General features: G+C 41.5%; 1 protein-coding gene across 1 annotated transcript in view; it reads left to right on the top strand.

Annotated features, from left to right (window-relative positions):
• Positions 1–26,594, top strand: part of mypn (myopalladin) — a 105,134-nt gene that overhangs the window by 75,200 nt on the left and 3,340 nt on the right. The window contains exons 13-18 of the mRNA XM_055647172.1: positions 1,630–1,728; positions 6,689–6,910; positions 8,600–8,749; positions 11,227–11,309; positions 13,634–13,757; positions 16,344–16,551. Of these exons, the coding sequence (XP_055503147.1) occupies positions 1,630–1,728; positions 6,689–6,910; positions 8,600–8,749; positions 11,227–11,309; positions 13,634–13,757; positions 16,344–16,551 (886 nt within the window). The remainder of the gene's footprint in view (positions 1–1,629; positions 1,729–6,688; positions 6,911–8,599; positions 8,750–11,226; positions 11,310–13,633; positions 13,758–16,343; positions 16,552–26,594) is intronic.

Below are 26,594 nucleotides of genomic sequence, written 5' to 3'. Positions count from 1 at the left end.
TATAACCATATATATAACAATTACAGCACGGAAACAGGCCATCTCGGCCCTACAAGTCCGTGCCAAACAAATTTTTTTTCCCCTTAGTCCCACCTGCCTGCACTCATACCATAACCCTCCATTCCCTTCTCATCCATATGCCTATCCAATTTATTTTTAAATTATACCAATGAACCTGCCTCCACCACTTCCACTTCCACAACCCTGCCACTCTCTGAGTAAAGAAGTTCCCCCTCATATTACCCCTAAACTTCTGTTCCTTAATTCTGAAGTCATGTCCTCTTGTTTGAATCTTCCCTATTCTCAAAGGGAAAAGCTTGTCCACATCAACTCTGTCTATCCCTCTCATCATTTTAAAGACCTCTATCAGGTCCCCCTTTAACCTTCTGCGCTCTAGAGAATAAAGACCTAACTTATTCAACCTATCTCTGTAACTTAGTTGTTGAAACCCAGGCAACATTCTAGTAAATCTCCTCTGTACTCTCTCTATTTTGTTGACATCCTTCCTATAATTGGGCGACCAAAATTGTACACCATACTCCAGATTTGGTCTCAGCAATGCCTTGTACAATTTTAACATTACATCCCAGCTTCTATACTCAATGCTCTGATTTATAAAGGCTAGCATACCAAAAGCTTTCTTTACCACCCTATCCACCTTCAAGGAACTATGCACGGTTATACCCAGATCCCTCTGTTCAACTGTATTCTTCAATTCCCTACCATTTACCATGTACGTCCTATTTTGATTTGTCCTGCCAAGGTGTAGCACCTCACATTTATCAGCATTAAACTCCTTCTGCCATCTTTCAGCCCATTTTTCCAAATGGCCTAAATCACTCTGTAGACTTTGGAAATCATCTTCATTATCCACAACACCCCCTATCTTGGTATCATCTGCATACTTACTAATCCAATTTACCACACCTTCATCCAGATCATTGATGTACATGACAAACAACATGTATGAGTGATCGCTGGTTGGTGCAGACTCAGTGGGCCAGAGGGCCTTTCTCCAAGCTGTAAACTAGAGGGCATAGCTAGTGCAAGTTTTTTTACATAGAGCGTGGTGGGGGCTTAAAACACTTGGGGTGGTGGCGGAAACAGATACAAAAGTAGCATTTAAGAGGCTTTTGCATGAGCACATGGAAGTGCAGGGAATAGAGGGATATGGATCATTTGCAGGCAGATGTGATCCATTTAATTTGGCATCATGTTTAGCACAAAGATTATGGGCCGAAGAAGCCGTTCGTGTGTGGTACTATCGAACGTTCTATGTTAAGTTCAGGAATATTTTGTGAAATGTTCTTTCTCATCAACATAATAACATTTGAATTCCCTGATCTGCAAGCATTGCAAGTTATCTTTGGAATATTTGTTTCTCTGCTGGCAGCATAAAACACAATGTGACGAAGTGATGGCTCCTGGAGAAGATTCATGTTCAAGGGATATACTGACATGTTAACTAATATTTTTGCCAAGGTTACAATTGTTAATTTACATTAATGTCTGGGACATGTTGAGTTTGTTAAATTCTGTATGTGGTGTATCTTTCATTCTATTGGGGGATTCTAAAGTCTTCTTTATTCATATAAATTTATTGTTTAATCACCTACTTCCCTTCAACAGAAAGTAATTTATGAGGATAAAATGGCCCACAGATTTTTTGGATCAAATTCTCCTTCTGTCATTAATTTTGATGAGGTAAAGAATATGTCAGTGTCGCAGGTACAGTATATACTTTTAAATTCACTATCTTTATCAGTTCATGTCCGTTAAAAATACAATTAACATTTACCAAGTTAATAGCAAACTATCGATTTTGTGGATGTTAGTGTCTATTCACTGCATTCAGATCTAATCAACACTATGTGGAATGAAGCACAATTAATGTATTGTACCCACAAAGCACACCCACCTGATTTATTTATATAAATTAGCTGGAGATTTACATGCTAACAAACCTAAAGAGCTTCTGATATTCTTGTGCATGGTTGGAGTTGGTGGCATTGTTCCAACTCATCAACAAACTCCAAGACTTGGGCCTCCGTACCTCCTTTGCACCAAATGCTTGACTTCTTCACCGACGGACTTCATCCAGTGTGGATTGGTATCGTCTCCTCCTCACTAACCATCAACACATGTGCACCTGAGGGCTGCGTGCTTCGCACATTGCTCCAATCTCTTAGCCATGACTGTACGGCAAAGCACAGGCTAAGTGACAACTACAGATTTGCTGATTGTACCATTGTTGTTGACTAAATCATGGGGGTGATGAGTCCATTTATAGGAGGGAGTTAGAACATCTGGCTAAGTGGTGCCGCAAAAACATCTTGCTTATCGTCAATACAGTCAAGAAACTAAGCAGTGGATTGATTGGAACAACCAAATTGACTAATTGAGCAGCTAATAAAAATAAGGTAAGATATAGCGGAGCGGCCTGTTAGGAGTGGACTTGTTGGCAGAGAGGCTGTGTGGAGGGCAAGTGTATGTCTTTGGCTCGGGAGTCTTCTGCAAGGAGGCTCATACAGAGGTGGATAGGAGGATAATGTAGAATCTGCTCTTGTGTGAGTCTTGTGATTTGTTTTCTTGGTTCAGTGCAGTGGTGATGGCAGGTAAGTTGGTGCAATGCACCTCCTGCAGGATGTGGGAAGTCAGAAAAACTCGAGTGACGGAGGAAGTGAAGGAAATTTACATTAGGCAGGAAATGGTGTTTGGTAGACTGATGGATATTATTTATGGCTCATCCAATGGTTGGAGCTAAGAAATAAAAAGGGGATGATCCCCTTGTTGGGAGTGTACTACAGGCTCTCCCAAATATTCAATGGGAATTGGAGCAAATATGCAGAGAGACTGCTGGTGTGTCAAATAAGGTAGTCATAGTGTGGGATTTTCTTATTTCACAATATTATATTTAGAATCAAGCATTGATTAAGCTTTTGAGGGCTTTGAATATATGTTTGAATCTTACTTTAATAAATTTGTCTTCATTTCAGAGCTGATTTCATAATTTTTTTTTTAATTACTAGATGTGGTGCGAATTAGATATTTGAACCAGCTACATGAAGAATATAAAACATATTCATGGCCATGAAAAACAAAACTGTCTTTTTGGTTTTATACCCTCGGAGTGCTTTCTGCTCTTGTTTCAGTCAGAGTTGTTGATGAACACCATTGTGTACTCATTATTCAGACATTGCATGTTCTCTTTGCTGTTTCATTTTGAACCTAGAACACTACAGCATAGGAACATGCCCTTTCTGCCCACAATGTTTGTGCCAAACATGATGCTAAATTAAACTGATCTCATCTGCTTGTACATGACCCTTATCCCACTATTTCTTGTACTTCCATATGCCTATCTAAAAGCCTCTTAAACACCATTATTGTAACTGCCTCCACCACCAACTTTGGCAATGCGTTCCAGTCCTCACCACCACACAAAAAAAAACTTGCCCTGCACGTTAAACGTTCCCCCTCTTATAGCTTATAGCTACGCCCTCTAGTGTTGGAGATTTCCACCCTGGGATAAAAAGAGAGGGAGTGAGAGAGAGGTCCTTTGGCAGAGCAGGAGGGAGACATTTGGGTGGGGGGTGGGGGTGAAAGAAGGAAAATTACCAAGCCTGGACATCTTCTTTCCTTCCAAACCCTCTTCCTACCGAGCACAGTGCATTGATTTCCATTCCCACACCGCTCCCTCTATCCACCTCAAGTAAAACCCTGATATCCTAGTGCACTAAAGACTTGGATGGTGACGAAGAGGCAGATTTTCCGCAGTACTGGATGATTTCAATTTATACCTCTGTACTCTTTCAATTTCACTTAGATGTTGCACTTTATGATTAATTTTATTGAGAATTAGGTAGGTAGAAAGGCTCCAATGATTGGAAGGGGATCCCTGGAATCTGTCCCCAGTAGGTCAGTGTGAAAGATTGAACCAGGGCGCCAAAGAAACAAGTATCAGATGCCACATTTATGATTCTGAAAAAGTGCAACATTTCAGTTATGTTTCATCAAGACTAACAATTGGAATGGATGGAGGCTCCCTACAATTGCAGTGCATGCTTTAACATTCTCGGCATGTTATTTCACAATGCCTAACTTCTAACTTGAGTCTGAAGAATGGTCTTGACCCGAAACGTCACCTATTCCTTTTCTCCAGAGATGCTATCGGACCTGCTGAGTTACTCCAGCTTTTTGTGTCTATCTTTGATTCTACTCAAACTCTATAACCTAGTTTGACTATTTTTTTTTTTAATATCTAAGATGCTTTTAGCTTTGTTTATTTTGGGGTGCAGTGTGGAAATAGGCCCTTCGGTCCACTGAGTCTTCGCCGACCAGCAATCACCCATACATTGGTTCTATCGTACATACAAGGGATCATTTACAGAAGTCAACTAACCTACAAACCTACGCGTCTTTGAAATGTGGGTGGAGACCGGAACATCCGGAGTGTGGGATTGTTAATGGGTTTATTGCGTTCAGAGTCAAGTTACAGCTGCCCCCAGCTTCATTGTAAATATTAGATTCCCAAACCAGAAAAGGAAATTTGAAACATGAAGGGTCATTGAAATATCAATGAGTGAGTGCCTGAAAACAGATCTGAGCCCCTACTAAACTAGGTTCCCTCTGCACACCAGTCCAGTGGGCCAATTTGAGGTGAATTGCTTTTGTGTGCTCGCTATTTTGCATTTTTACATCTAACCAGACTCATAACTGCCCATTTTAGAGAATTAAAAATCTGTTCATACATATCTGGGGTGGGAAGTGAGAAAAGACCAGGACAAATAGGGTTGGCAACAAATGGTCTTAGGCAGGCTGGTACCCAGGTAGGCCAATTGTTGGCGAGGGAAGATGTGATCTCAAGAGGGATACAATGTGGTGAACTATGGAACTGGGTGGTGGATGGGGGCAACGGGGAGAGGAGGGGAGGGGAGTGTAGGTAGTAGCACTGCGTTATAAGTTATCCAAGCAAAATATAAGGTTCTGTTTCACCAATTTGCACGTGGCTTCACTCTGCCAATGAAAGAGGTTACTCTAATAAAGTTGCCTTATTTGTTAAAGCAATATTCCTCCTTAATGATTTTTACCCCACTAGCTGCATTAGGTTCTCTGGCACTCTAGGTTTTTTTTGGTTTTTTTTAAATTTATTAGAAGTAAGTACAATAGTGTGGCACTTGTTTTCAGGTGCCAAATATATATTGGCATATCACATTTTATGTACAGCTTCATTTTTTAATTTTTTTTTTAAATGAAAAAGAGAAAGATAGACTAGATAATAGAGAATAGAAAAACACGTGATATATAGTGTGTGGAAAAGAAAAAGGAAGAGAGAGAAAGTGAGGTAAAAAAAAAGAGGTTAAAAAAAAAAAAAGAACAGAGAGAGAGAGAGATATATAGATAGAGTAGGAAGTGGGAGATAGGAGATAAGTATTTATATTCTTGACCATCTCTTTCCCGGTCCTGAAACAGTTAGTTTTTACGATTTTTGTTGCACCATGTGCTTCCAAAAAGTCAATAAATGTAGACCAACTCGTTACGAATTGGTCTGGTTTATCTGTTAGGAGGAATTGCATTTCTTCAAGATGAGCTGTGTCCAACATTTTTATAATCCACATTTTCAGAGTTGGTATGGGTGTATTTTTCCAAAATGTAATTATATTTTTTTGCTATTATTAACCCATAATTAAAAAAATTATTTTGAAATGTGTTCAATTATTTCCTGTCTCCCATTACTCCAAGTATAATCATTTCAGTGTTAGGCTCCATTTTTATCTTGAATAATTTTGTAAATATATCAAAAATATCGCACCAGGATTTATGAAGTTTTATGCAGGAAACAAAAGAATGGGTTATAGTGGCATTTTGAGATAAACATTTGTCACAAATGGGAGAAGTATTTGGATAAAATTTATTCAGTCTAGTTTTTGAATAATATAATCTATGTAAAATTTTAAATTGAATTAAGTTATGTCTTACATTAATCGAACATTTATGTATATATATCAAATACTTTTCCCCTGTTTCTTTCGTGATTTTTGTCATTAGTTCTTGTTCCCAATCTTCTCTAAGTGCCTCTGTCGATGGTAGTTCTATATTTAAAATATTATTATATAGATATGATATTAATTTCTGTGTCAGCCTTAATATTAATTGCTTCTTCCAGTGGGTCTAAAATTATAGTTTGATGTCTTGGTATATATTTCTTCATGAAATCGCAGATCTGAAGATATTTAAAATATTGGTTATCTTTCAACTTAAATTTTAATTGTAATTGTTGGAATGATAACAGATTTCCCATTTCATACACATCGCCGATCCTTTTAATTCCCATTCTTTCCCATTGGTTATATGTTTTATCGATAAGAGATGGTTTAAATGAAGGATTATTCACTATTGGCATTAACACTGATAGGTTTCTTAATTTTAAAGTTAATTTTATTTGTTTCCAAAATCTTATTTGGCACTCTAGGTTCTATGATGTATCTTTAACATGGTGCCCGGTTTATTACAATGTAAGCCTCCTGAGTGTTTAGCATACCTTGAGGCTAACCTTGAGTTAGACACAAATATTTTTCTTCCAATATCTTGGATTTTACTCCAGTTCATCTCAAAATTCAGATTCATACTGTAATTTATATGCAATGCTTCAGTGGATTAATGAATAATTGGAACCCTCTGTTTTCAGGAATACAAGGTGTCCGGTTTTGAACAAAGACTTATGAATGAAATTGAATTCCGCCTGGAGAGAACTCCTGTGGAAGAATCTGATGATGAAATCCAACATGAGGATATTCCGACAGGGAAGTGCATTGCACCCATTTTTGACAAAAAACTCAAACATTTCCGAGTGGTTGAGGGATCAGCAGTAGCCTTCAGTTGCAAACTTGTGGGCATACCTGTACCAAAAGTAAGCTTTACACTATTGCCATATTAAAAGTTATTCTTCCACATCATATTCAATGCTTATTACAGCCATTATTTTTACCTAAAAACAGAAATGCAGATCGTTCTGCTATAAGGTAATAGTTGTGTTTCTGAGAGACCTCGCATTATAGAAAATCATGTTGTAATGGCAATTGTGTCAATGGGAGAAAAGGGATGAGGGGCTAGAGACTTTGAGACTCGCAATCACAAAGTTATTTTCCTGCTGGATTTTCAAAAATAAAGCTGTCTTCAATAGCGGAATTATTTTTTTTGTTACTGTTAGTTGAAAACACTAAAAGCTGTATTTGTTACTGCTTAATAGTGTATTATTACATAAGTGTCAATAGAAATGATAACATCTACTGACCGTGATAACTTCTACTTTTAGGTACTATCATGATATGTAAGAGACATTTGGACAGATACATGGATAGGATAGATTTAGAGGGTTATGGGCCAAGATGGGCAGGTGGGACTAGTTTGGATGGGGAGGCATGTTGGTCGGCGTGGACAAGTTCTGCTGAGGGGCCTGTTTTCATGGTCTATCACTCTACTGATAAACAACCACTGTTCTATTAACTTTGGGATAGCTATGGAAAAAGACAAGTGGGTCCACGAGTTAATATTTTGATTTGGAGCAAGGCCAACCTTGATGGTATCACACAGGGACTTACTCAAGTGATTGGAGTAGGTTGTTTTCAGGCAAATGAATGTCTAGAAAGTAGGACGTTTTTTAAAGTGTGATGACAAGAGTTCAAGGCAAGGTAGGTAGGCATAAGGAAGCTGGATGATTCGAGAAAAGAAAGAGGTTTGGGACAGGTATAGACAGCTGGGAACAAGTGTATCCCTGGAGGACTTCGAAAAACTGAGGAGCATACTTATGGAAATCAGGACGGCAAAAATGGGGCAGTCGATAGCTCTGACATAATGTTAATGGTAATCCAATGTGATTTTGTGTACATTAAGGGAAGGAGGGAGAATAGGACCCCTCGGATACAAAAGCGATCTGCAGAAGATGGGCAAGGTCTTCAATGAGTTTTTCTCCTCTGTTTTTACGGTGGCTAAATCCATGAAGACTTGGGAACTTGGGACAGTTGATAAAATTGGCTTGAGGACAGTCCATATTACAGTTGAGGTGATGAAAGTCCTAAGGCATATGAAGCTAGACAAATTTCCCTGATCAGATATATCTGACGGCACTGTGTGAAGCCAGAGGAAAAATTGCAGTTGCCTGGCTGAGATATATGAATCATCATGAGATAGGTGCCAGAAGCTAATAGAGTGCCTTTATTTAAGTAGGACTGCAAGGAAAAGCCTGGGAATGAGAGACCTGTGATCCTAACATTTGTGGTAGGCGACTTACTGGAGCGTATTCTGAGGGTTATATGCATTTGGATAGTCAGCATGGTTTTGTGCCCGGGAGATAGTCTCATGAATTCTGCTTGCCAATTTCCAAAGTAACATTTCTCATAACTGTAACAGCGGTTCTCCAGTTCCCTATCAAAATCGTAATCAATTCAGCCCATGGGAAGCATAATCATGTTCCTTCATTCATCACTCACATTGTATCCAATTCATATTATGGAAACGCATATTATAACAGAACTAGCAGTGTGCAACTTCTGAAGCACAGATAGTTGCAATAACCTGCTCCTATACTTTACATCCCTAGGTATATTGGTTTAAAGATGGTAAACAGATTTCCAAAAAGAATGGACATTTTAAGATGAAGCGAGAAGGTGATGGTACTTGCATATTGTACATTGAATCAGTCATTAATGATGATGATGGGAATTACACAGTTATGGCAGCAAATCCACAGGTAAGTACCAACATCTTCAGCAAAATGTGTTTGGTATGTGTCTGCTTGCCTTTTATTTTCATTGGAATTGATATAATTAAATGCCAGTTTTGAATGATATGCCTCAAAGGTTTATAAAGCCACACAACATAATTTATTATATTGACACAAGAACCTAATGCTGAAATCTTGAGCAAATCACAAAGTGCAGAAGGAGAGCAAAAGACACCATTATGACCGTGGTTTCAGTGTATCTCCATATAACCCCTGACACCCTTACTAATCCATAATCTTTCAATCTCTGCCTTAACAATATCCATTGACGTGGCCACCTCAGCTGTCTGTGGCAATGAATTTCACAATGAATACCACCCTCTGACTAAAGAAATTCCTCCTCATCTCCTTTCCTAAGGTACACCCTTTTATTCTGAGGCTATGGCCTCTGGTCCAAGACACTCCCACTAGTGGAAACATCCTCTCTAATCTCCATCGAGTACAGGCCCAGTGCCTTCAAACGCTCATCTTATATTAACCCAGCCATTCCTGGGATTGAATTAGAGAATTAAAGTTGTGAAAGCACTGATCCTTTACAATGCTTGGAGGGTCTACAGATGTCCAAGCTAGAAGACCTAGAATACAATACAGTGAGAGGAGAAATGAGTGAGAAAAACACTGTCAAGTACATTGTCAATGAAATCAATCAGTTAAGATTCATCCAATCTGTTATAACTTAAAAAGTCTCAGTTATAGCCCTCGGCCCAAATCTAATGTGGATAGCATATCCTACACTGCAGCAGTATACTTCCAGAATGATTTTGAGTTTTACTGGTATTCACCCCTTTGCTTTGGCTGAATGGCAATCTGATACTTGTCCTGGCGAATACCCATGGGTGATATTTTTGTTCTTGATGAACAACCATCTGCTCGTGTGTAACGGAGAACAAAGCTCTAATTAAGACGGCTTGAATGTACAAAATACTACTGATTGGAAATTCTTTGCCTGTGAATCAATGGTGGCTTAATTTTGGTTTATTATTGTTACATGTACTGAGATGCATTGAAAAAAATGTTATTTACCGTGTTATCCAGTAAAGATCATATGATGTATGAGCAGAATCTAGTGCTACAGCTGCAGAGAAAGAGCATTTTAAAAAAGAGTGCAAGGGCCGCAATGAGGTAAATTGGAAGATCAGGAATTTGGCCATTGATAAGAGAAGGATGTGTAGGAAGGAACTGCAGATGCTCGTTTACGCCAAAGCTTCCACGTCCTTCCTGTAATGGGAGACCAGAACTGCACACAATATTTCAAATGCAGCACAAACCAAAGTCCTCTAAAGCTACATGCAACCTCACCAAAGTCCTATAAAGCTGCATCATGACTTCCTGATCAAAGTGGGAAATTTACTCAATCCATTTTAAATCCACCATGTTGCTGACGGAGGTAAGAATACATATCTTGGTTAACACAAAATGCTGGAGTAACTCAGTGGGACAGGCAGCATCTCTGGAGAGAAGGAATGGGTGAAGCTTTGGGTCAAGGCCCTTCTTCGGACCTCATATGAGAGGTCTATTCAAGAGTTTGAAAACAGCGGGCAAGTAGCTGCACTGAATGCTGGGCTGGTTAGTTGACAACCATCCATCTGCGAGAGTTGATATTGCGACATTGATGTTGTCCTGTTTAGAGAGGGGAATGTATCATCTATGGTTGAATTTCTTGCTATGGCCGACTAGGCCTATCCTTGACATGCAGATACTCCTGCAGTGTCATAGAAACATGGAAAATAGGTGCAGGCGGAGGCCATTTGCACCTTCGAGCCAGCACCGCCATTCATTGTAATCATGGCTGATCATCCACAATCAGTAACCCATGCCTGCCTTCTCCCCATACCCCTTGATTCTGCTAGCCCCAAGAGCTCTATCTAACTCCCTTTTAAATTCATCCAGTGCATTGGCCTCCATTGCCTTCTGTGGCAGAGAATTCCACAAATTCACAACTCTCTAGATGAAAAGGTCCACAGGCGAAGTTGGTTCAGGCCGTTGGATTGGGGAGTGCACTGCTGTTGCCGTTGATGATTTTGTGGGGTTGGTGCCTGGTCTCCAGGGTCTTGAACCATATGCTGTCATGGTGCTTCATACCCTCCTGGAGGTCCTATCTCCGCCATCCCTAGTCATCAGCAGCTGCTTCCCAGTTGTCAGTGCCAATGTTAAGAATTGTCATATCTCTTTTAATCTTATCCTTGTAGCAAAGTGTTGGCCTTCCTCTTGGCCTCTGTGTAATGAAGACCTCCCCATCTTTAGGGATGCGTCCATTTTCCATCTTGTTTACATGCCCATGCCAACGGAAACACTCCTGCCTGAGGATCGCAGAGATTCTAGACATGATGGTCAGGGAGAGGACAGATTAATTGTTGGGCCATGCATTTGTTTTAATCCATTTTTATGAAATCATCTCTGATTAGAGCTTATTATAAGAATTTTCTGTGTTCTCTATTGCATAGGGAAGAATCAGCTCATCAGGGCACCTCATGGTACAGAGTACTCCATTCCGTAGTCGTATCATACCATCTATTCAGAGGCAAAGGTAGGTTTGATCTAAAATTCATATTAGTAGCTTCCCATTTTCATTCTTTGGGCACTGCTCATGTATGAAGTAAGAGAGAGATTTTGGGTGTCAATAATTTGCCAGTGGTCTATCAGCATCAGTGTGACACAAATGGGAGTTTCTTTCCCTTTATCAGCTTTCATCAAACTCTTTAATTAGAAACATAGAAACATAGAAATTAGGTGCAGGAGTAGGCCATTCGGCCCTTCGAGCCTGCACCGCCATTCAATATGATCATGGCTGATCATCCAACTCAGTATCCCGTACCTGCCTTCTCTCCATACCCTCTGATCCCCTTAGCCACAAGGGCCACATCTAACTCCCTCTTAAATATAGCCAATGAACTGGCCTCGACTACCCTCTGCGGCAGAGAGTTCCAGAGATTCACCACTCTCTGTGTGAAAAAAGTTCTTCTCATCTCGGTTTTAAAGGATTTAAAACCCCCTTATCCTTAAGCTGTGACCCCTTGTCCTGGACTTCCCCAACATCGGGAGCAATCTTCCTGCATCTAATTGCCTTAAATATCGGAATTTCATCAAGGTTTACTGTTCCGCATTCAAGAGAATGCATGCCTGAACCATGCAATCTGTCCTATAATTGCAATTGCTATTTCTGCTCAAGGGGTCGATAAGATCGCTGTTGGGCTTAAGTTCACTTCAAGACTGGCTTATGACATACTATACAGTCATGCAAGTGACACGATAATCATAACAAAATTACCTCTAATATGCCTTGCCCATGTATTTGTAGAAATGTGATGAATATAGGCGTGAGACAGTGTCTGAGGAGACATTGCAATTGTTTTCAAAATAAACACTGGCTATGCTAGGTTGACAACCCCAGTACCACAGCCTATCTATTGCCCGCCCTCACCACTCTCTCCATTTCTACCCCTTCACCCCACTCCCCTTGCCTTGAACTAGTCTTCCAATTGACTTTTGTGACTTTTGTGGTTAAATCTTTTCCAGTATCCAGAGGGAGATCATATGAAATAAAAACAGCAATACATCATCTGGTCTCTTGAGCTTGCTGCGCTTTTCAGTGGAATCGTATCTCGTCTGACCTGCCTGTTCCTCATAGTCATGTCCTTCATTTTCAAATACTCCATCTGCTGCATAATAGATGCAGTCTAAAAGAAAAACAAAGGGTGAACATGGTGCATTCATGGGTAATAAGTTGATGGTTAACATTATAAGGTGCCTACATAATTTAAGGAAACATAGAAAATAGGTGCAGGAGGAGGCCGTTCAGCCCATCGAGCCAGCATCGCCATTCATTGTTATAATGGCTGAAAGTCCCCAATCAATAACCCTTGCCTGCATTCTCCCCACATCCCTTGATTCCACTAGCCCCTAGAGCTCTATCCAACTCTCTCTTAAATCCATCCAGTGACTTGGCCTCCACTGCCCTCTGTGGCAGCAAATTCCACAAATTCACAACTCTCTGGTTGAAAAAGTTTTTTCTCACCTCAGTCTTAAATGGCCTCCCCTTTATTCTAAGACTGTGGCCCCTGGTTCTGGACTCGCCCAACATTGGGAACATTTTTCCTGCATCTAGCTTGTCCAGTCCTTTTATAATTTTATATGTTTCTATAAGATCCCCCTCATCCTTCTAAACAAGCCTAGTCTTTTCAATCTTTCGTCTTTTGACAGTCCCGCCATCCCAGGGATCAATCTCGTGAACCTACGCTGCACTGCCTCAATTACAAGGATGTCCTTCCTCAAATAGGGAGACCAAAACTGTACACAATATTCCAGATGTGGTCTCACCAGAGCCCTATACAACTGCAGAAGAACCTCTTTACTCCTATACTGAAATCCTCTTGTTATGAAGGCCAACATTCCATTAGCTTTCTTCACTGCCTCCTGTACCTGCAGGCCAGCTTTCAGTGACTGGCGTACAAGGACGCCCAGGTCTTGCTGCACCTCCCCCTTACCTAACCTAACCCCATTGAGATAATAATCTGCCCCCTTGTTTTTGCCATCAAAATGGATAACCTCACATTTATCTATATTCTACTGCTGCATCTGCCACGTGCAAGGAAGAAACCAAATAAATGATAGGATACCTAAACATTGAAATAAATATTGGTTATGCTCATAATAACTCAAATTACAATGGACTTCTCAATGATTTGGAAATTGAAACATCTTTTTATGATTATGGGATTTTTTGTATTGAAATAGCCTAATGATCTCTATTGAATTTTGGACAGCATATTTCACTGCTTGTATTTCGCTGTTAAATCAGATTGACAACGTAATTTTCTACGGTAATGCAGTTTGTAATGTATTGATCGATAGGACAAGGTCTCGTGTGACAGAAGGTGAAGAACCCGTACAGGAGCGATTTTTCTGCCCTCATTTTCTTCAGGCACCTGGTAACATGGTAGCTCATGAAGGACAAGTTTGCCGATTAGACTGCAAGGTACTTGCTCAGATAATAATAATAATAAATATTTAAAATAGAAATATTCTTGATTAGGATGTATTTTGATTTTGAATATTATTTTTGGTAGCATTTTTTAAAACCAAATCCAAGGCCTCATTACGTCACTCTTCACTGCCTCGTTCCACCTCCCTTGTTTTGGTCACATATTAAGCATCCTGGTCACCTGTGCTCAATGGAAGATAATTTTTTTGTCCAACTTACTTCTCCCACTGACGGCTCAATGGACTCTGACAAAAGTGATCACTGTCCCTTTCAATATTTCTTTCAAAATGCTCGTTCACGTGAGCGTGGTCTTTGTCATTCATTATTATTGTTGATGATACAATCAACATAGACATGACAGAGTAGTACTCCATGTAGTACTCTGTGTCAAACAAGAGGACATGACTTCAGAATTAAGGGACAGAAGTTTTGGGGTAATATGAGGGGGAACTTCTTTACGCAGAGAGTGGTAGCGGTGTAGAATGAGCTCCCAGTGCAAGTGGTGGAGGCAGGTTCATTGGTATCATTTAAAAATAAATTGGATAGGCATATGGATGAGAAGGTAATGGAGGGTTATGGTATGAGTGCAGGCAGGTGGGACTAAGGGGAAAAAAATTTGTTCGGCATGGACTTGTAGGGCCGAGATGGCCTGTTTCCGTGCTGTAATTGTTATATGGTTATATGGTTAATACATTCCCACTAAATCTTCCCCTGCTGGTTCAAGTCTGTTTCCTGCACTGCTGCAGCTCCCTCTTACCATCACCTTCATCTATCTCCCTATTTCTCTACCCCTGTCTTCCCTTTTGAGCACCTCATCTTTTTCACCTTTCATTTATAACCCTTGTTTTCTCGCAACACTTCAATACCATAAATACATTCTCACTGATATATCTTTACTGATGTCCCCTCTCAGCCCCTATACTAACAAATGTTTCATATGTAACCTCCATCTCAATTCTTCTTTTTCTCACCTATAGTTTTCTTTAATCTTTCTTTTTTTTGTTTAAGTGTTCACCTGTTCAAAATACTGTGTCTAATTATTTCTTTGCATTCGTTTCCATCTGAATATGTCTTCCTCATTCCTTTTGTGTCATTCTTGTGGGGGGGGGGGGGGGGGGGGGGGGGGGGGGGGATTTTTTCAATTCCCAAATTTATTCACTTCCCTCGTTCAAAACCTTAACTGTCGAGTCTTCGGCCCCTGATCCACCGCAGCAAATCTTCATTCGTTGCACCACTCTCATTTCCATCTTTGGTGCCTTGGTGTCCAATAACAGTACTACTCTGTCATTCTAGCTATTTCCCCCAAGCTTTCATAACTCAACAAGCACAACTGTGATAAATGCATTGAATGGATTGAGACATTCATTTTCAGGCCTGATTAGAAACACAGAAAGCACTTTTGGGCTCTGCTTTTCTCATGAGCATCCTGAAACACCAAATAACACCAAGATACTAACATCACACAGAACAGAAACAGCCCTTCAGCCCGCCATGCCCTCCCAATTGGAGGAGTTGCAGACAGTGAGGGATGCTGTCAAAAGATACAATGGGATTTAGATCAACTGCAGAAATGAGTGGAGTAATCGCAGATTGAGTTTAATCCGAGCAAGTGTGGGGTGTTGCATTTGGGAGGTTGAATGTTAGGGGACAGTATATAGTTAATGGCGAGACCCTTAACAACATTGATGCGCAGAGGTGTCTTGGAGTCCAAGTTCATAGGTCACTGAAGGTGGCAGCACAAGTAGATAAGATGGTAGGGAAGGCAATATGTCTTCATTGCTAGGGACATTGAGTGTAATAGTCAGGAAGTCATGATGCAGCTCTATAAGACTTTGGTTAGGCTGCATTTGGAGTATTGCATGCAGTTCTGGTTGTCCCATTACAGGAAAGATGTGGAGAGTAGGGAGAGCATGCAGAAGAGAAGCTAAAATGAAAAGCAATCTGGCTTTGTGAAAGAAAGCAGTGAGTAGGGACAAAAGAAAGTTGTTCATAATGGTGGAAAGTGTAAAATGTTTTAAATTAACAATTTAGACTTCAAAATTAAAAAAAATCAAATATACCATATTGAAGGGTTGGCCAATACTGAGAAGAACCACAGCAGATTATTAGAAGCCATTAATAAATATGAAGTGTGTTGGAAGGAGCCGCAGATGCTGGTTTACACGTAAGATAGACACAAAATGCTGGAGTAACTCAGCGAGACATGCAGCATCTCTGGCGAGAAGGAATAGGTGATGTTTCGGGTCGAGACCCTTCTTCAGAGAACTGGTAGATAATTGACAAATTAATTCTAGCCCAATCTACTCAGATACTTCAATTTGGAATCTTGAATGAGGTTGCAAAATAAGGATTTAATGAGGATTTGAAAACAAGGATTTTGTTCAATGTGATTACACAAATCTCCAGATGAAGCAACACTGATTAATAAAACTATAAGGTAAATAGGGCAAGTGTTTGTTGTTGGAGATAAAATTGAAAAGTTAAATTAGTCAGTCAGAGACTTAGTGACAGATTCCTGTAGACAGAACAGTTCTGCTATTAAGATGTTTGCAGTATATTAAAACAGATTCATTTTTTTAGGTGAGTGGTCTGCCGAATCCTGACCTTATGTGGCTGCTGGATGGAATACCTGTTGTGCCCAATTTTACCCACAAGATGCTGGTGCGCGAAAATGGAATTCACTCCCTATTGATTGATCCTCTTACAGCAAGTGATGCAGGGACTTACACATGCATTGCAACAAACAAAGCAGGACAAAATGCATTCAGTTTGGAGCTCTCTATTGTAGGTAAGGCATAATGATTGCGTAAATGATAGAGCTTAGAAAAGATAGTTAAAATAAAATCTGGAGATTTGGATAACTGACCGAACTTGTAAGGAACTATTAGCAATTACTTGTTGTGCAGGAGATACTGGGCTCTGAAAGACCTGCTTTTTTTTTTAGTTGCCAAGTGGATTCCTAATATTCAAAATTAGGAACAAGATTTTAACAAAGAGTGTACCTTTTGCTGTGTCTATGCACCTACAGATTGGTGGCAACAGACCAGGCTAGTTATTGATGTTAATTGGTGCACAATGACAAATTGACAGTAGTCCTGGCCTTATCCAAATGCCAAGCTTCAGTCTATGCCTACTTTCAATTTCCATGGCTGAACAATGTGGCGTAGAGGTACAGTTGTTGCATTACAGTGCTTGCAGTGCCAGAGACCCGGTTCGATCCTGACTACGGGTACTGTCTATATGGGGTTTGTACGTTTATCGCGTGGGTTTTCTCCGAGATCTTTGGTTTCCTCCCACACTCCAGACGTACAGGTTTGTAGATTAATTGGCTTGGTATAAGTGTAAATCGTCCCAAGTGTGTGCAGGATAGTGTTAATGTGCTGGATCGGCGGTCGGTGCAGACACGGTGGGCCGAAGGGCTTGTTTATGCGCTGTATCTCTAAGCTAAATTAAACAAATACTAAATAGCATAAAAGACACTTAACAGGATCATAAACCACTCACAGGTTAATAGCTGAATTATTTATTTTACTTCCTGATGCACTTAGAGACCTTTCAGAACTTTATTTTACATTGCCTCGATAGCCTTCATGGAATGATACAACAGTTGGTGAAGAATTCGCATTCTTTGCCAATCTGTGCTTAAATAGGCATGGGTGATGTAGTTGGCTTGTTTTTCTTCAAATTGGCTGGGAAAATAAAGAGAGCCTGAACAACAAGATAACAAGTTCATAGAAATTGAGAGGGAAAGTATTCTCAGAAGGATACTATATCAATTAATAATAATAATAATAATAATATATTTTATTTATGGGCGCCTTTCAAGAGTCTCAAGGACACCTTACAAAAATTTAGCAAGTAGAGGAAAAACATGTAAGCGGAATGAAATAAATAGTAGAGACATGACTAGTACACAAATTAAAGACAGAATTCAATTCAAAACACAATATGAGGCAATGAATGCACAGATGAAAAGGGAGGGGGACGTGGGGCTAAGGATAGGCAGAGGTGAAGAGATGGGTCTTGAGGCGGGACTGGAAGATGGTGAGGGACACGGAATTGTGGATCAGTTGGGGGAGGGAGTTCCAGAGCCTGGGAGCTGCCCTGGAGAAGGCTCTGTCCGCAAAACTGCAGAGGTTGGATTTGTGGATGGAGAGAAGACCGGCTGATGTGGATCTGAGAGACCGTGAGGGTTGGTAGGGGAAGAGGAGGTCAGTGAGATATGGGGGAGGCAGATGGTGGAGGGCTTTGTAGGTGAGGACCAGGATTTTGTAGGTGATCCGGTGGGAGATGGGAAGCCAGTGAAGTTGTTTGAGTACTGGAGTGATGTGATGCCAGGATTTGGTGTGGGTGATGAGTCGGGCGGCTGCGTTCTGGACCAGTTGGAGTCGGTTGATGTAGGTGGAGCTGATGCCAAGGAGAAGTGAGTTGCGGTAGTCCAGCCGGGAGATGAAGGCATGGATGAGTCTTTCAGCAGCGGGAGGTGTGAGAGAGGGTCTGATTTTGGCGATGATGCGGAGGTGAAAGAAGGAGGTTTTAATGACATGGCAGATGTGAGGCTCAAGGGAGAGGGTGGAATCAAAGATCACGCCAAGGTTGCGGGCCTGGGAGATGGGGAGACAGTGGCGCCGTCGATGGTGAGAGTGGGGTTATTGATTTTGCTGAGTGTGGATTTGGAGCCTATGAGGAGGAATTCTGTTTTATCGCTGTTGAGGATTAAGGATCTCCAGGGAATCTGGACTTGTCTTACCTGGACTTCACCAGCGGTCAATGAATTAGCGATCTTTGCCTCAATGCGAACTTCAAAATATGTCAAGGAAAGCACTCTTAATGGCAGTCAGGGTCTTAACTTCGATGCATCTCACTGTCTAGATTGATACTGTAATATATACAAAATCTTACAATTTGCAAGGCACCTCTGCACTTCTATTTTACAAAGAAAATATATTTTAGTCGTTCTTGTCTTACTAGTGGGAGGCTGGCTGAGTGAACACAAGTGGTAGAAAGTTACCTAGAAAATAGTAATAAGATTGGGCAGATTAATGAAAGAGAAATCATGGGACTTGAACCAATGAACATGTATATTCAGCTATTCAATGGGTGCCACACATTAAAAAAAAAATGAAACAAAAAGATAACAGCTAAAATTGAAGGGAATCTCCTGACATGATCTGAAAATTGGTTCATAAACAAAAAGCAGAGAGAGAGAAAGAGAGAGAATCATGTTTAGGATGGGAGGCCGTGACGAGTGTGATGCCACAAGTAAATTCTAACCCCCTCCCCCGCTGTTCACAGTTGTCATAAATGATTTGGACGAGAAGTCCCAACGTTATGTTACCCAACTTCATTAATCAGATAAACTTGGATGCCATTGTGTGTTGAAAGGAGGATGAAAAGACGTTTCCAGAAGTTACAAAGTGAATGGGCAAGGACATGGTAGATGGAAAATAATGCGGAAAGAATGTTATGTCACTTACTTGGGTAGAAGAAAATAAAGAAGTGGTTATATTTCAAATGGGGATAGAATGAAAGTTGTGATTCAGAGTGACCCAAACGTCCTCGTACCACAAACATTTAAAATTAGTATCTCGATACGGCAGAGAATCCGAAGCATAGTGGCATGTTGATCTTCATTACAAGTGAATTTAAATACAAGAGGACAGATGTCTTACCACAGATGTTTAGGGACCTTGTGGGACTGCACCTGGAATGTTGAGTACAGATCTGGCTTCCATATCCAAGGATGCTTTCATGCCTGTGATAAAGTGAGTTCAATGAAGGTTTACCAGAACGATTCCTGGGATTGCAAGTTTCTTTGTTGAGGAGAGGTTATGCAGAATGTGATTACACAGACTGGACCTGTGTTTACAAGAATGAGAAGTAATGTTGAGACTTCATGGGGTAAATGCTACTGCCTGCCCCTGACAAGGGAGTCATGAGCCATGAGTCATATTCTCAAAATCACAGGCTGGCCATCTGACGTGAGAAGAAGACTCTTCATCTGGAGGCTAATTAATCTTGCATTTCTCTATCCTAGTAGCGGGAATAAAGGAGGGCTTTTTTGATTGGCTGCCAGTGACTAGTGGTGTTCTGTTGGGGTAGAAGCAGCGTTAGGTCAGCTTCATGTCCACTTCACGATTTATGTTAATAATCTGGATGAGGGAATTGATAGCTTTGTGACCAAGTTAACAAAGATAATTGGAGGAGCAGGTAGTGTTGAGGAAGCAGGGAGGTGGGGGGGGGGACCTCATTGAAACTTACTGGATAATGAAAGGCCTAGACAGAGTGAACATGGAAAGGATGTTTCCAGTAGTGGTAGAGTCTAGGACCAAGGGGCACAGGCTCAGAATAAAAGGACGCACCTTCAAGATGGAGATGAGGAGGAATTTCTTTAGCCCTAGGGTGGTGAATCTATGGAATGGCTGTGGAGGCCAAAACATTGGGTATTTTTAAGGCAGAGATTGATAGGTTCTTGATTCGGAAGGTGTACGGTGAGAAGGCAAGAGAATGGGGTTGAGCTGGACAAAATTGTACAGCCATAATTGCATGGCGAATTAGACTTGATGGGCTGAATGGCCTCATTCTACTCCTATGCCTTGTAGTCTTATAGTCTTACTCCTGCTTCTATTTCTTGTGTTACAACGATGCAACTCATGAGCCTGAATCTCACACACACATGCAGAGTAAGCTTACCCTGAGAGATGTGCTGTCATTACAAACATTGTAACCTCCACCACTGGAAAAGTCAAGTCGCACTTCTGCTGCCTTCTGCAGGAATTGTGAGGTTCTCAAGATATTTAGTAGGACGCTCCATGCTATGAAGTTCTACTTCATGAGGGGGTAGGCCTCCTTCTTGAGGAATTGAGGTGCAGAAACTCAAGAACAGGAAGGGGAATTGAGTTGAAATGCAGCCTAACTGCACTTCATTTTCCAACAGTAGTCCTGCGCTTCTAACCTGCTATCTATCAATGACCATCATATCACCTGTTCACTGGCAGCTGAAAATTAACAAACATCTTGAAATGCATATTTAATAAATAAAATTTGGCATAACCATACAAGAATGAACTAATCATTCCATTTGTGATTGCATTTTACAAAGCTTTGCTCCTCCTAGTGCTGCTTGAGGTTCTTATCAAGTTATTGTTGATCAAAGACTGCTGAGCTTCAAGCGCACAATGCATTAGTTATGCATTCCAATTATCATGCATCTGTAATAAAAACAGAAATACTGGAAACATTCAGTCTGTAACATTAACCCAATTCCTGCATAAAATCTCTTCTGGGGCCTTTGCAGCAGAACTAAAGTGAGACCTGCCCCAACAGCCTCAGCCTTAGCGAGTGATATTCTTTCTTTTCAGTCTGGCTGATGGGCACATCCATCCAGTGCTGGACCAAGTGTAGCTCCCTATACTTTCCCAATCTCTAGATTATTACGCATCTCATTACTCAGGTGGTGGATATGGTTGCAAGACTGAGCTTTACCTAAATTCTGATTCTTTCTGCAGGCCAGCCTGTAATCTACCTACATTTCTTTGAAATACCTTAAACACCACTGCATATATGCCGCTCCATCATTGTTTATAATAGTGTGTGGTATATATTTGACTTCTAACCGTGCTCCTTTTGTCCATGTCCACGAGGGAGGGAGGTATGGTAGCAAACTGGTGGACTCTAATGGTGACTTTGCAACTTACCCATGGTTGAACAAGTGTCTGATGGCTTATATGGTTTTCCTTGTTTGTGCTCGCTCTCTTTGTTTTCATTCCCCAACCTCTTCCTTCTGAAATCCTCTGATTGCCTGGCTAGGAAGTGTTGGTCAATCCTTTGCTTGGTGTCTTATGCCAATGCCGACTGATTTTATGGCAGCAGACAGACTGGAGCCTTCAGCAAACATACTTTTCAAGGATTCCGTATTGCGCCCATAGTCCAGAAGTGAATATCAACTGTGATGGGACTGACTAAGATTTTCCAATAGCCACAAGCTGCGTCAACACTCTTCTGTCTTATCAATGATCCTTATTGACATATGTACTGTACCTAGGTACAGTGAAATTCAGATTCACATTCAACTTTAATTGTCATTGTCAGTGTATAGTACAGAGACAACGAAATGCAGTTAGCTTCTCCCTGGAGAGCGAAAAATTCTTTGCTTTTGTATACAACCTGGTAAAATACAGCAAATCTCACCCAGACAGCACACAAAGCGTTGCCATGTTTCTGGCACCAACAAAGTTACAAAATGCTCATCAAACAGTCTCTATTTCCTTGCAGTAGCTACCAGGCCTGGCACCGCACGAGGCAGCAGACGGCCCAGCACTAGGTCCCCCTTGGATCTTGACGCCCACCATCTACCGGCCCCCCCCCCCCCCCCCCCCCCCCACCCCTCCCAATGACCCCTTACGTCTCAGCGCCCCCCCCCCCCCCCGCCAGTTTGCTCTAAGCAGCCATCCTTGCTCTTGGTGGTCCTCCTCACTTTCGACGGCCCTCCTCCATCTTGAAGGTCCTCCTCCATCTTGAAGGCCCTCCTCCCTCTTGAAGGCCCTCCTCCATCTTGAAGACCCTCCTTGCTCTTGGCAGTGCAGGTTCCCGGACGCACGTGGCACCCCCCCCCCCACCCCCCCCCCCCCCCCCCCCCGCCCCCGCCAGGCTGCTGTCGACTGCGCCGGTTCCTCCTCGCTCTTGGCGGCCCTCCCGCATCTCGGGTGTCTTCTGCCGCTGTGGGCACCTCTGAGAACTGAGAAGCTCTATTCTATTCTCAGAGCTCTAACAATTATCAAGGGACTGTGTGAAATGCATCTGCTAATCAGTCATTATGCTATTTAAATCATTAAAGTCACACAATATTGGCCCCTTTGGTTCCTCTCCTGTCGCTCTTCTTTGTCTGCTTGATTACACTAAAATGGGTGGTATTGTAAATACTGAAGGTGGTTATAAGAAATTATAGCAGGATCTCGATCATGTGGGCAAGTGGGCAGTGGAATGGTTAAAGGAGTCTGTTACAGATATGTGAGACGTATAGCATTTTGGGAAGTCAAACCAGGGCAGGATCTTCACAGTGAATGGCAAAGCCCTGGGAATATTGTAGAGCAGAGGGATGTAGGAGTGCAGGTACAGAGATCCCTGAAAGTAGCATCACATGTAGATAGGGTGGCCAAGAAGGCGTTTGGTATATTGGCCTTCATCTGTCAGCATATTGAGTATAGAAGTTGGAATGTTATGTTACAGTTGTACAAGATGTTGGTGAGGCCGCATTTGGAGTATTGTGTTCAGTTTTGATCACTCTACTATAGGAAGGATGGTGTTAAGCCGGAAAGAGTGCAGAGAATTACAAGGATGTTGCCAAGATTTGACTGCCTGAGCTATAGGGAGAGGTTAGGTAGGCTTGGACTTTATTGGAGTCTGAGGAGTGATCTTATAGGCATGTATAAGACCATGAGGGGAATAGAGAGGTTAGGTGCACAGTCTTTTCCCCAAAGTAGGGGAATCAAGAACCAGAGGCATAGATTTGTGAGAAGGGAGGATTTAATAGGAACCCGAGGGGCAACTTTTTCACACAGAGGGTGGTGAGTGTATGGAACGAGCCGCCGGAGGAGGTAGTTGAGGCAGGTACTATAACAACAAAGGACATTTGGACAGGTACATGGATAGGAAAGGTTTAGAGGTATATGGGCCAAACGTGGGCAGATGGGGCTAGCCTAGATGGGGCATCATGGGTATGTTGGGCCGAAGGGCCTGTTTCTGTGTTGCATGGCTCTATTACTACTTCTAGTGGTGTATGATGTTATTTCAGACTTCTAACTCCATTGGGGCAGTGCCAATTCTGGCTGATTTGTACCGCAGCTTCCTTTACTTATATTTCATTTATATCTATTGTTACGCTTAACTAAAATAACGTATTACTTATTCATCCTTTAGATTTCCCCTTCTTTTTACTAACACAACCTTTTAGATGTAATGTTTCTGAATTTACACCACTCTACACCATATGAAAAAAAAAGTACTTACAAATATCCGTAGAAATTGCAGTTCACCTTTTTTGCTGAAGTTAAAGATAGTTGCTGGTGCAAAATGGGGTTGCTTCACAAGCATAGGTAAATTGACTCCAAACAGCTGTGCAAAAGTGCTCCTAAAAATACCCCAAACAGTGTATTAAATCATTAGCTGCCTGTGAGCTGACAGGAGCATTCTGAAAAAGAGCATTCAGCTGCCAATGGTTCCTGTGCTGCATTTACAACAGACTTTACCCTTACAGTGATGGAGAGAAATAAAGGTTGGGGAGGACACTGATGCTCTTTGAGAGTTTTACCACTTGTGTATCCCATGGAAAATGCAACCAGCCTATTTCTCTATTCCCATAAGTACTGGTAGTAATGACTGTCAAGTATTTAGTCTTGTGTAGGAAGGAACAGCAGATGGAGTAACCCAGCGGGACAGGCAGCATCTCTGGAGATGAGGTCTCTCCAGACGTGCTGCCAGTCCCACTGAGTTACTCCAGCATTTTGTGTCTATCTAGTGTTTAATCTTACTCTTTACAGAGATTACAGGAGATACATTGTTGTAAAACAATAGACAATAGGTGCAGGAGTAGGCCATTCGGCCCTTCGAGCCAGCATCGCCATTCACTGTGGCTGATCATACACAATCAGTACCCCGTTCCTGCCTTCTCCTCATATCTCTTGACTCCGCTCTCTTTAAGTGCTCTATCTAACTCTCTCTTGAAATGATCCAGAGAATCGGCCTCCACTGCTTTCTGTGGCAGAGAATTCCACAGACTCACAACTCTCTGGGTGAAAACGTTTTTGTCATCTCATCTCTATTTTAAAAGGCCTACCCCTTATTCTTAAACTGTGGCCCCTTGTTCTGGACTTCCCCAAAATCGGGAAATTGCATTCTGCCTCTAGCTTGTTCAATCCCTTAAAAATCTGATACGTTTCAATAAGATTCCCTCTCATTCTGCTAAATTCCAGCGTATACAAGCATTCTTTCAACATATGACAGTCCCGCCATCCCGGGAAATGACCTGGTGAACCTACACTGCATTCCCTCGATAGCAAGAATGTCCTTCCTCAAATTTGGAGACCAAAACTGCACACAATATTCCAGGTTCGGTCTCACCAGGGCCCTGTACAACTGCAGAAGGACCTTTTTGCTCCGATTATCAACTCCTCTTGTTATGATGGCCAACATGGCATTAGCTTTCTTTACTGCCTGCTTTACCTGCATGCTTACTTTCAATGACTGATGTTCAAGGATACCCAGATCTCATTGTACTTCCTCTTTTCATAACTTGACACCATTCAGATAATAATCTGCCCTCCTGTTCTTGCCACCAAAATGGATAACCTCACATTTATCCGCATTAAACTGCATCTGCCATGCATCTGCCCACTCACCCAACCTGTCCAAGTCACCTTGCATCCTCATAGCTTCCTCCTCATAGTTCACACTGCCACCCAGCTTTGTGTCATCTGCAAATTTGCTAATGTAACTTTTAATCCCTTCATCTAAATCATTAATGTATATTGTAAATAGCTGCGGTCCCAGCACCGAGCACTGCTAGTCACTGCCTGCCATTCTGAAAGGGATCCGTTAATCCCTACTCTTTGTTTCCTGTCTACCAACCAATTTTCTGTCCATGTCAATACCCTACCCCCAATACCATGTGCCCTAATTTTGCCCACTAATCTCCTATGTGGGACCTTATCAAAGGCTTTTTGAAAGTACAGATACACCACATCCACTGGCTCTCCCTTGTCCATTTTCCTAGTTACATCCTCAAAAAATTCCAGAAGATTAGTCAAGCATGATTTCCCTTTCGTAAATCCATGCTGACTCAAACCGATCCTGTTACTGCTATCCAAATGTGCCGCTATTTCATCTTTTATAATTGACTCCAGCATCATTCCCACCACCGATGTTAGGCTGATGGTCTATAATTCCCTGTTTTCTCTCTCCCTTCTTTCTTAAAAAGTGGGATAACATTAGCTACCCTCCTATCCACAGGACAATCTATAGACCATTGGAAAATGATCACTAATGCATCCACGATTTCTAGAACCACCTCCTTAAGTACCCTGGGGATTTATTAGCCTTCAGTCCCATCAGTCTACCCAACACCATTTCCTGCCTAATGTGAATCTCCTTTAGTTCCTCTGTCACTCTTGGTCCTCTGGCCATGAGTACATCTGGGAGATCGTTTGTGTCTTCCTTAGTGAAGACCGATCCAAAGTACCTGTTCAACTCGTTTGCCATTTCCTTGTTCCCCATAATAAATTCACCTGTTTCTGTCTTCAAGGGACCCACATTTGTCTTAACTAATTTGTTCCTCTTCACATACCTCAAGAAGATTTTACTATCCTCCTTTATATTTGTGGCTAGCTTACCTTCATACCTCATCTTTTCTCCCCGTATTGCCTTTTTAGTTATCTTCTGTTGCTCTTTAAAAGTTTCCCAATCCTCTGGCTTCCTGCTCATCTTTGCTATGTTATACTTCTCTTTTATTTTTATACTGTCCTTGAATTCCCTTGTCAGCCACGGATGCTTCTTACTGCACTTAGAATCTTGCTTCCTGTTTAGAATGAACTGATCCTGCACCTTGTATTATTCCCAGAAATACCTGCCATTGTTGTTCCACTGTCATCCCTGCTAGGGTCTCTTTCCTGTCAACATTGGCCAGCTCCTCCCTCATGCCTCCATAGTCCCCTTTGCTCAACTGTAATACTGACACTTCCGATTTTCCCTTCTCCCTCTCAAATTGTAGATTAAAACTTATTATTTTATGGTCACTACCTCCGAATGGCTCCTTTACCTTGAGTTCCCTTATCAGTT

Source organism: Leucoraja erinacea, chromosome 15 (genome assembly GCF_028641065.1).
Source record: "Leucoraja erinacea ecotype New England chromosome 15, Leri_hhj_1, whole genome shotgun sequence".
NCBI classification, from domain to species: Eukaryota; Metazoa; Chordata; class Chondrichthyes; order Rajiformes; family Rajidae; genus Leucoraja; species Leucoraja erinaceus.
This window is presented reverse-complemented; position numbering and strand designations above follow the sequence as displayed.